We start from the raw sequence: 11354 nt of genomic DNA on the forward strand, positions 1-11354 counted from the left end.
CGACCAGGCAGCGCTCACCTTCGCCGCTCGCCCCATGGCCACCCCACATCTCCCCACGGCCACTGGCTGAGCCCCCTCTGCAACATTCCCGATTCCGCATGGTGCATCCCGACCCTGCTCCCCGCTCCAAACCGGAGCCCCCCGACCTCGCAGGGAGGCGAGCGTGCGGCTGGGACTTTCCTGGAGGCAGGGGAACGTTAAGATGTTGAAAGCTCCCCGGCCGAGAGGGGCTGCGCGGACGCCAGGCCACCCGGCTAGAGGGGAGCAGGATGGACAGAGCCGTTGGGGCCGGGAACCGAGGCCGGTAGGGAAGGATGGACTCCCGGACCTGCCAGGACAGGCAACCCAGTGACCACCCCAGCAGCAGCAGCAGCAATTGTAGCAGCGGCAAGAGTAATTGTGAAAGGGAAAGGATCCGGAGTCGGATGAAAATGGTGATCGGGCAGCTAGAAGGCATCTTACAGGAGCTCAAGGAGGTGGCCAAGGAGCTCCGGGAGGTAGGAAAGCCCCCCGGGGTGTCATCGCATCCCTGCGCGGGTCACGGTAGCTGCTGGCCCCAAATGAGGGTGCCTGTCCCCATTCCCCTGCCTGTCCCCCCTGCCTCCAGGGCCAGGCTGGGGGGAGCAGAGCCAGCTCAGCACCAGCAACCCATCAGCCCCAGGAGGGACCTGGGATGGCACAGCCCTGCTGATGAGCAATAGGATTTTCAAAACGAGAGAGGGGAGAAAAAAAAGAGGCATGGCTTGCAAAATTGCTCTTGACCTTGACACCGGGATTTGCTTGGGGTCAGGGGGCCCGGCCGAGGCACCGGTCCTGTGGGTGCCGGCAGTGGGAGAAGCACTGCGGGGTCACACGCCGGAGCTGGGGGGGTGCCGTCGGCACCGTGCCACAGTCAGCTATGCTCTGCTTTGGTGGGGGCTTGGGGTGGTTCCAGGCCCCTTTCAAACCAGGGAGGTGGATGGAGAGGGGACGGTGGGTCCCTCTGGCATTGCAGAGAGCACCAAATATATGGCATCAGCCCTGGGTGCGATGGGGGGCGTCCACAGGGTGGGCAGGGGGCCAAACAACTGGCTGTCCCGTTGCCTGGCTGTCAGGGTCCATTGCTCCTGCAAAAAAAAAAAAAAAACAACCCACATATATACACATATAAAGTGTGGTTGTAGTTTCCTCCCAGTACTGAGGCACAGCAGAGTCAGTTTGGTGGGGAATTTAATATTTCTGCGGCTTAAGTGTCTGGGCCACACGTCTACAAGGTGGAGGGGAAGGGGACCTGGATGGGACTGGTAATTTAGGACATCTCTGCAGGTGGTAGGGGAAGTGGAGGACAGAAAGCATGCAGTAGCCTTGAGCACAGCGTGGCAGCTTGCTTTTGCAATAGGGCAGGCGGGCATTTGCATCCTCTCTGTGGCCTGAGCCAAGCATGCGGTTATATCCAGAGCCGTGCAAAACTTCATCTCCCCCAGGAAGGGCAGAAACTGGTGGAACTTTTGCCATGGGGCCACCATGGAGCAGCCCCGCTTGGGTTGGTGACATTGGGTGTCACCCAGAGAGCGCTGATGTAGATGGACCAATGTCATCCTCGGTGCAGACGTGGCCATGGTCAGGGAGGTGACATCTTCCAGCCTGAAGCATCCCCTGGGATGCAGTGTCCTCCTTTGGGATGGCTCCGCTCAGTTTGGGAGATTTTAGAGAGGCTGTCCCACCGGGAAAGCCAGCACCGGGGGGATGCCACATCCCACCACGCCTCATGGGTCCCCATGAGGGCTCGACCTGGCCGTGGCATCCCTAGAGATGTTCCTTTCTTCAATGGCTTTGCTGGTCCTTCCTGCAGCAGAAAGCAAACCTGGCCACCCAAAGCAAAAAGCCAGTCCCCACAACACTAATGGGGGAGTCCAAAACCCCTTTGACAAATCTCTGATGGATTAAAAATGGTCATAATAGTAATAATCAGGAGGCAGAGCTGTTTTCCATTTAGCCTAAGCTCACTTCATGCTCCTCCAGGAGCTTAAAGAGGCCTTTAAAGTGAGGATGATGGCAACTGACCCCTTTTATTGAGCCCACGGATTTAAGGCCAGGTGGGACCAGCACAATCATACAAGCATCCCTCCTGCTGAGGATACAAAGGATAAGGAGGACCGGGATGGGATAAATCTCTGACCATTTCACAGCTGAGGCCGGGGTGTGCTGCCCACCAAGTTTCAGGTGGCTCCACAAGGTCCCCGTCCAGCTTTTGGGGCCAGAAGGACCTTGAGCATCTCTGCAGCATCCTTGGTAGGCTGCCCAGGTCAGGTTGTACCAGTGCGTGTTGGAGCAGAGAAGAGGAGAAGGTGGCCTGAGGATACAGGGGAGGGGTAAAGGGCTCTCGGCATTCCCTGAAGATACATTTTGGGAAGCAGGCTTAAAGGAGGAGGAATAACGTTGAAAGGTGGAAGAGCTGAGCTGGGTGCAGCAGGTCCCTGTGCTTTGAGGAGCAGAAGGTGGCCAGAGGACACCCAGCCTCTGCCCCTCACCCCAGAGAGACCCTGCTGTTGTGCCAGGGAGGGTGTCCATGTCCCACGAGATGGCTTCTCCGGAGGGTGCTGGGAAGCACCGAGGCCTGGAGATGATTTTTCCATAGAGCTGGCATGTCCCCAGACACTGGTGACCTCCCAGGCTGCGTCCCACAGCCGCCCTGGAAAAGCCCCTTGCATCATGGGACAACGTGGCCAGGTCAGTGTAGAGCCAGCCATGGGGTTCCCACCACAAGGTGGGTCCTAAACTTCAACCTTTCTCAACAACTCCTACAGCACAGCCTTATAACTTTGCAGCAACTAGTTGAATTTATACAAAATAGCTTAAAACTCAGTACAAGAGCGGGCTCCGGAGCTAAAACACACCGGTCCAGCTAAACCAGGTTCCAGTAACTCCAAAGAAACAGAGGTCTGGTTTTCCCCAAACCAAGCAGACGTTGAGCAATAGAGGCTTTGGAAATTCAACCCCTTATCTTCTGGATTGCTCAGAGCGAGTGTGATGAGAGCACCTTACATGGAAATCTCTTTCGAGCCCACCCAGACGAGTATGTGGTAGACACCAGGCTGGCAAATTGTAAGCTCTAGGATGTTGGTGAAAGAGAACCTGGAAAAAATAATAAGCCCCTGTGGTTGTCTACTTTGTACATAGCGATGCTCTTCCTCAGCTGGAGGTGAGGGCCAGGACATGGGGACAATGCTGGGGACAGGCAGCCCTGCAGCCCCAGGCAGGGACTGATGGCCCCAAGCCTAAATGGGCTCATGGGTGGGGGTCCCAGGAGGGGGTCCTCAGGGCCACCAAAGCCCTTTACTGCCCACAGGGCCCTGGTACTTGTGATATTGGTTTATTCTCCGACGGAGCCACCATGGGGGCTTCGGAAATGTCCATCCCTGCCCCCATCTCTGCTCAGAGCCTGGCCAGCGGGTCGAGGCACAGAGCTGGATGTGCTCGGTGAGGGCAGTGGTGGACCCGATCCTGTTGCACCAGAGGCACCTGTGGAGCCAGAAAACCTTCGCTGGGTGATGCTGGAGGCCATTGGGTGATGCTGGACCTGCTCCTTCCAGGTTCTCCTTGCAAGAGGAGCTGGGTACCAGGACTTTGCAGGTCTGAAGGAAGCAGACAGGCCATAACCACCTTGCAAAAACAACCCCCAAAGCCATCAAGACCCCTGTGTGGGCACGAGGGCTTTCACTCGGGGATGATTCCTGCTCCAAAAGCCACTCACCAGCTCCAGGCACAGCTGGCTCTGGCTCACATAAAGCTTTTCTCCCAGGTTGTCCCTGCTTCAGCAGAGATTTTGAGTCCTGGACTCGGGCAGGATTGCAGGATGCTCGGGGGGGGAGGCTTCAGTGGGGGACCCCAGGGCAGCCCCGCTCCACTGGCCCATCCCTGGGGATGCGGTGTGGGACCAGACCCTGGTTCAGGCTCCATCCCCAGCTCCCGGGAGTGGTTCCCGCCTGAAGGCTGTCACTCCCAATGTCCGTTGGATTCGGGATGCTGTTTTACCAGTTTCTCCGCTCCCACTCTCCCTCCCTCCCTCTTTCCCTTTTGTGTATATAATTATTCCCCAGCACTCCAAGACAGGGCTGTATTATATGTGGGGAAAATGATTATTAAAATCTTTGATTGAAATCACACACTGGAAGTAGAAATCAGGCAGGAGGCAAGCAGGGAAGGCGCTTCCGCCGAGCGCTTGCCACACTGCCTGCCCTCCCACGTGCCTCGTGCCAGCCCTGGCCTTTTCCCACAGGAATAAGAGCGATGCCATGGGGAAGAAAATACCCCAGGAGGTCCCAGCCATCTCCACTGCAAGGCTTAGCTCCTTCCCAACCTTGGGGGATTAGTGCTGGGGGTCAAAAACCATCCCTGGGGTATATTCAGAGGTGGGAAACAGAAACAAATGTCTGTGCGAGTCTCCCTAGGTGTAAATCCCACAAAATCCCACGGGAAGGGTCCTACCACTCCTGCACCCCCTGACATAGGAGCAGCGGGGTCCCACCACCAAGGGAAGCAGCACCAAGGGGTCCCCTCCAAGCCTTTGGCAGGAGGAGAATCCTCCCTGCAACCCCTTATGATAATAAATACCTTAATAATGTTGTAATCAATAGGTGATTAGCTGGGAATGCTTAGGAAAGTTCACGGCGAGAAGGCGGCTTATTATTCTAATAATAACATGTTTTAGAGATCTGCACAACGATTTTGAACTATTTAGCGGCTGATGATCTAGCAAATGATCCCAAGATCTGTGGCATACTCATTTATAAGCATCAGCTCGGGGAAGAGAGGCCCCTGTAAACGCAGCTTCAGTTTGCAAGCTCCAATTAATCATTTATTCCTTATTAAATATTTACTCACCTTGCCTGCGCCAAGAAGTGGTTTGGGAGATGCGGGAAGGTCCCTGCTCCAGGAGTGTTTGGCTGCGGGGTCATGGGGCTTTGGGGTGGCTCTTTTCCCCCGTGGAGGGAGGAATTGATGGTGTCAAATGCCTCCAGGGTGATTTGATGCTTTGGGAATAGTGTTGGGGATTTTTTGCACGGGCCACGCAGTCCCGTTGCACATCCCCTCCATGCATCAGCTGGCAGCAAAGCACACTGCAGGGCCAGGCGGGTCAGATCCAGCCTGGGAAAGCAGCTGTGTCACGTGGGAAAACACTTTGGACCCCAAAATGCACCGCTGCTGGTGCGCAGTGGGGTGCTGGGGATGGAGACCGAGCCAGCAGCCAAGAGAGCGTGGGGTCTGGGGGGGATGCACAAAAATCCCTGCTCCCCTCTCCCAGCCCAGCTGGGGACGAGAGGCTTGGCTCTGGGTTGGAAAAACAGTTGCATCTCACAGGAGGGCAGCTGAGGGGACACGCACACGGGTCCCTCCATCCTTGAAGCAAAGACACCCCAGGCAGCGCAGTGCCCCATCCCTCCGCTTTGATCTCCCCAACCCGGACCCCCCCCTTCGCCCAGTGGTCCCCACCCTGAGCACCAATCCGCTTTGCCCACCCGCTTCAAAGGCCATGCCGGGATGAAGGGGCTGTTAGATCGCACCACTTTGATCCCAGCATCTTCCAGCTCCTTCCTCAGCCTCGGGAATATGCATTACCAATTACCAGCCATGAAGCCTTTGAAGTCCCCTCTCATCCTCCCACCTCGTCCCTCACCTCTCCAGCATCTTCTCAAGCTTCCAGGACGTTTAGCTCCTCGGTAGGAAACAGCATGGCCAAAATGTAGAAGCTGGAGCCACCAAGCCAACACGCGGCCAGGGACCTCCGTGCCTGATTTGCAGCCAATAACCAAAAATCCCGTTAAAAAACAATGATGCTCCAGATGTTCAACATCTGCCTTAGCTGGGGAGGTAAACACCCAATCTGGGACACCCAGGCTTTTATCTGAAAAGCTTCTGGCTGCCAGCAACGGCCATGGGTATGGGGGAACGTGCGCAGGGTGAGTGGAGCACCCAGCACTCCCAGTTGGGTTGAATGGTGCGAACTGATTTTCTGGGGGGGGGATGAACTGGTCTTCGCCACGGTTTAGCGCATCATTGCTCGGTGCCCATCTCTGTGGGGTACCACAGGTACCTCAAAACTCATCCCTCTGGGCGAGAGCTGAACACCCTTGGCCACCCAGCGCCTGCTTTCAGGCCACTTGGGCGCAGCAGGATGAGGCCCCTTGGTGACACCACACTCAAGGTCAAGGGGAATTCTTTTTGTTCCTTATTTTCCCACTGCTGGGTATCCCTGGTTTGACCAGGGATGTTCTGCTGTCACCAGAAAGGTGACTCTTTGCAACAAGGTGAAACCTAAAGGTGAGGGAGGATGGGGACACGTCCTCTCTCAGTCACCCCTTAGCACCTCCAGCACATGCCGGGGACACCTTGACCTTCATCGCCTGCTTGTAGGGAGACAGAGCCACCCTGGTCCCAGGGGATGAGAGCATCACCAGGGTCTCACCCCAAACCACCCGATCCCAGGCAGTGGGATGGGATCTGGTCCATCCCTCCCTCCCCATTGCTCTCACCCTGGCTCCCACTGTCAGCAGCGATGGCCTCAGCTAAAAAAGCTTTGACAACCTGTCTAAAGAAGGAGAAAAGGGGGGAGAAAACCCCAAATCCTACTTTACATTTAAATCCTTAGCGGGTACCAAGTGTCACATAGGTATTTAACATGTCCCCGCCCCATGCCACCACCACCCGTTTAAAATAGAAAGCATTCCTAAAAATAGCCCTAAGTGAGCCACTGCTGATGTGACACTAATCCCCATGTGCCGTGACGAGGACCGGGATGAGGACCAGGATGGGGATGTGCCTCCTCCTGGCACCGACCGAGCCCAAATCACAGGAGGTGATGAGGATGAGCAGGGACCCTGGGTGACAGGGACCCAACTCAAAGCCCAGGAAGATGCTTGCCCTGAACCCAGTGTTGTAATCACTGAGTCTTTGTGAAAACAGAGGTGATCTCATTTTAGCTGAGGCTTTCAGCAGAATCATTTGCTGCCTTATTAAAAAATAATAATAGCCGGGTGTTTCCCAAAGGCAGCTCTTTTCCTGCCCTTTTTCCTAATTCTTTCTTGTCACTGAGAAAGAAGAGGTCACATTATCTTTTTTTTTTTTTTTCCTCTTTTCCTCAAGTTTCACCCTTTGTCCCCCAAAGAAAAGAGGGGAAAAAAAATGGTAAAAAGAAAAAAAAAAGAAAAAAAAAGAAATCTGATGGTGCATTGGGAACAGAAATCACCTTTTCTAATTTCAAGACTTTCTTGCAGATGCTGGTGTGGATGCTCCCAGCTTGCCCTCAGCACCTTTCAAAGCCAAAGCTTGAAGGATGGATGGGCCCCTACCCATCCTCCCTGGAGGTCTTGTGTGGGCAAGGAGGCAGGAAAAATAAGTCGGATATCATGGCTGAGGAGCTTAGGTAAAGCCCATTGCCTTCTGCTGCCTAGGATGAGAACCATTACCCTGCTTTGGGGACCCAAAGTCCCCCCAGGAGTTAGGGACACAATGTAGGTCCGAGGTCCATCCCACAAGCAGGACCAGGGATGGGCTTCAAGAGATCCATTCAGGAGAGAAACCACCTGTGGTGCCAGCATGTGGGGCTGGGGACAGGTCCTCATGCAGCACAGGGAAGCAGCTTATATTGGCTCCTGGGCCATGGGCAGAGTGGGGTGGGGGTCCCAGGTGGGGCTGATCAGAGCCATTAAGGTGTATTAGTGACCAACCCCATCAGCTCCAGTCCTTTTATTTCTAACCCGCCCCTTTTTCTCTGGAAAGATGGGGGTTTTGGCATCTTTTATTGCCAACGTGTCCAACACGCTCCCAGGCAGCAGTCCCCAGCCCTTCAGCCTGCATTTTCCTGGTGGCATCAGCTGGTCCCACCACGGAAAGGGTCTCCCCGCTCCCAGGTCTCCCCAGCTGCTCTGCTCTGTGTTTGCAGCAGGCAGCAAAAGCACACATCCAGCCCCATCAAACCCAAAAACACACATCAAAGCCTTCACCCAAACCGTATTGGACCCCTATGCCCCTTGGGGCTGTGCCCCCACGTAGAGGTGACGCTATTTTTTCCTCTAGTGATGCTCATCCAGGTTGTCCCCAGGTTGTCACACAGGGTTTGGTAGCCCAAGAAATGGTCCTAGCTGAAGTCAGAGCCCAGAGATGTCCCACAGGGACCTGCAGCTGATTTAAAAGAGGGGGTGCTGTGTGCCCATGGCTGGATCCCCCCAACAAGCAACTGGGGGGTTGGGGTCCGTCACCCTTTGTGCCATCTCCTCAGGAGCTTGGCAGAGCGGGAGAGCTGCACGGGCAGGATTGTCAAAAAGTGAAATTTGGAGCTCAAATATGGGGATTTTATTAAAATTAGGTCAGCAGAATGTAATGGAGCCACTTCGGCTGCTGGCAGCGTAATCATCCCCCGGGCTCCTAGTTTCAGATGCCCACGCGTCCTCATCCACCGCAAGGCCTTTGCAAGGAGCCTGCCCTGCTGAGCTGTGGTTTATGGTGCATTTCTAGTGATTTATGGTGTTGACCCAAACCTCTGCACACCAGCATCTAACAAAAGGATGCAGAGACCAAGGGCAACCTGGCACCGTGACAGTAGCTTCGGGGTGCCCACCCTTGGCCACCCAACATGAGGACGGGATGGGATGTCTGAGCCCAAGGACTCAGTTTTCCCCACAAAAGCGCTCTAAAAAATGGAGTTATGGGATAACAGCAGCATAAAAATGTCAGAGAAATGTGCCATGGTTAATTACTCATTGTGGATGAGGAGGTCCAACACCCACTGATGAACCATGGGACCGGTGGAGATATGGCAAGGTTTTTCAGTGGCATGATGAGAAGGAAAGGAAACATGTTTGGCGAGATATTCCACATTGATTTGTCTTCCCTCCCTTATTTTGGGAAATTTGTGGCTGATTTCCACCATGAAAGGGCATGCGGAAGGGCAGTGGAAGGAAAAAGACAGGGAAAGAAAGGCAATAATGAAAAATAACCAGAAAAAAAAAAAATTATGCATGAAGAAACCACCTGGAAAAAGCCAAGCGAAGGGTTGGGGTTTTTTTTGCTCCCAAATGCTCTGTGTGCAGCAGGAGGGACACAGCCCTGGGGTGCCGGGGGGCACCGATGCCCTCGGGTGCCCGTGCTGGGGGCGGAGGGGGAGCACAAAATGCATCAACTAGATGCATAAAGAGGTACAAGGGGTATCGAGGGGTTCCCTCTAGCCCCCCCCCTTGTCTGCCGCTGCCCACCTCCTGCTTGGCAGCGCCGGGACCAGCCAGGCCCTCTGCCAGCTCCCCCAGAGAGGGGGGGAGGCAAGCCAGCAACCCTGCCAAAAATACGCACTTCCAACTGCTGCCGAGTTGAATTTTCACGTCGTGCTCTGCCTCCCACACAAACTAAAGCCACACACACCCCCGCACGCGTATCTACGCGCAGAAACCACCAGCCAAGAAACACCACGATGCTCCTGCAAGACACGGCAATGGCTCCATCCGGATGCCACGGCAGCGGGCTGCTCAGCTGGGATTGGGGAGCCCTGGGCAGGATTAGCGCTGTGCTCAGTGCTGGGCAGCTCTTGAGCTGGATGGGATTAAAGACTTGAAGGTGGGTGATGACCCTCTTGCTCCCAAAGGTCGTCAGGTGGAGACCATGGTCCATGGGAGCCATGGGAGGAAGGAGGTCTTCCCCTCCCAGCCCTGCCCGTGGCTTGAACATCAGCTAGGACACTACATCTATTATTTTTAATCTTTTTAAGGGCTTTTTTTATTCATGCCCCATGTGGGGTCCGTCCCCTGAGGCGTGGCAGGGCTGTGACCCCATCCCTAAGCCACCACGGGTCTTGATATACTCAACAGCTTGCAAGAGATGGAGGATTGGGGACTGAGCCCATCAGCATTCCAGCCAGGGCAGGGGGTGACAGCACTGTCCCTGCAGTCCCCACACACACACCTTCCCATGTATTTTGTCCCACCACCTTGGGACATTTTCCACCCCCTGCCTCAGTTTCCCCAACCATGGAGGTGCCTTTTCCAGGGGGAATAGGTGGCAGTCGCTGGTGGCTCCCCATGGTCAAGCGTGAGGGACCAAAGGACACCAAGTGCACGGGGATTTGGGGTGGCACTCGTGGTCCCAGGGGACAAGGCAGACCCCAGGGCCACCCTGGGAAGGGCCCACCCTGTTGCACCGAGCACCCAGGGGCACCCAAGGCTTCGCTGCCTGCCTGGGGCCCATGGGTGCTGTGCCACCGGGTGGGCTTTGGTCCCTGCTGAGGGGCTCCTGGAGCAGCTCCACTCAGGCTGAGACCTCCCAACTCATCACACCAGTGGCGCCGGGGGAAATGGCAGAGATTTAGGGACGTGCTGTTATTACGGAGCAAAAAACGGGATGGTCCCGTCCAGCAGCTCCTCTCTGCCCATCCGTCCGTCTGTCTGTCTGCAGGTGGTGAGCCAGATCGACCGACTGACGTCCGACTTCGAGTTCGAGCTGGAGCCGGACGACTGGACAACAGCAACGGCCAGCAGCACCTCCAGCAGCGAGAAGGGGGGAGGCGCCTTCGAGCTGGGACCCCTCGATTTTGTCGCCTCTGACATCCTCTCCGACAGCTGGGAATTCTGCTCCTTCCTGGATGCTTCCACCCCTTCCGACCCTGGCGACGGTCCCGAGCCCCACCGTCCGCAGCCCCCACCGGCTCGTCAGCCCGATTACCGGCTGATGAACGGGGGGATCCCCATCACCAACGGTCCCCGGGGTGGGGGGACCCCGGATTCATCCAGCGAGGAAGCCTTCGGCACAACGGCCAGCCAGAAGATCTCGCATCACCGGCCGGCTGGCACGCGGGAACGGGTCCGATTCAGCGACAAGGTGCTTTACCACGCTCTGTGCTGCGACGACGACGGGGACGGTGACAGCACGGTGTCTCCGGGGGATGATGGCCCCGAGGAGCCCGGCCGTAAGGTGCTGGCGGGGCCACCCTCGAAGCATCCTTCCACCGGTGGTGGTGGACCCCCGGCGCGGCGGCTGACGAGGAACAGCAGCACGCAGACCGTAGCCGATAAAAGCACCCAGACGGTGCTGCCTTATATCCCGGCCAAGCAGAAAATTAAAAATAAAAACTGACGCCGGCTCTGCCGCACGGATTTGGGGAGGGCGGGTGGATGGGGGGATTCCTGGGGAGGGACAGAAAAAAAAATATATATATATAAATATATATTTAAATAAATCAATACTAATAATAAAATCAACATGAAAAGGTGGCAAAGAAGACAAATGTCCCAACTACCTACCCGTCATTTTCGAGGCTCAGGGAATTTTCAAACTGTTTTTTTTGTGGACAGAAGCTTCAGATCAATAAACCGTCCATCATGGAGAAATAA

The 11354-nt window shown here is 55.6% G+C and overlaps 1 protein-coding gene across 1 annotated transcript; it reads left to right on the plus strand.

Moving 5' to 3' along the window:
- Window positions 1-410: 410 nt before the first annotated feature.
- INSYN1 (inhibitory synaptic factor 1) lies at window positions 411-11097 on the plus strand. Its single transcript, XM_075043992.1, has 2 exons — window positions 411-497; window positions 10420-11097. Exons 1-2 carry the CDS (start codon window positions 426-428, stop codon window positions 11095-11097), a joined length of 750 nt encoding a protein of 249 aa, XP_074900093.1. The 5' UTR covers window positions 411-425.
- The last annotated feature ends 257 nt before the right edge of the window (window positions 11098-11354 follow it).

This window comes from Buteo buteo, chromosome 13 (assembly GCF_964188355.1).
Source record: "Buteo buteo chromosome 13, bButBut1.hap1.1, whole genome shotgun sequence".
NCBI classification, from domain to species: Eukaryota; Metazoa; Chordata; class Aves; order Accipitriformes; family Accipitridae; genus Buteo; species Buteo buteo.

Excerpts from the sequence above, each read along its gene's own strand:
- INSYN1 (XM_075043992.1), top strand. The coding sequence starts at position 426 with ATGAAAATGGTGATCGGGCAGCTAGAAGGCATCTTACAGGAGCTCAAG. Across the intron at positions 498-10,419 it reads TGGCCAAGGAGCTCCGGGAG|GTGGTGAGCCAGATCGACCG; the intron begins GTAGGAAAGCCC and ends GTCTGTCTGCAG.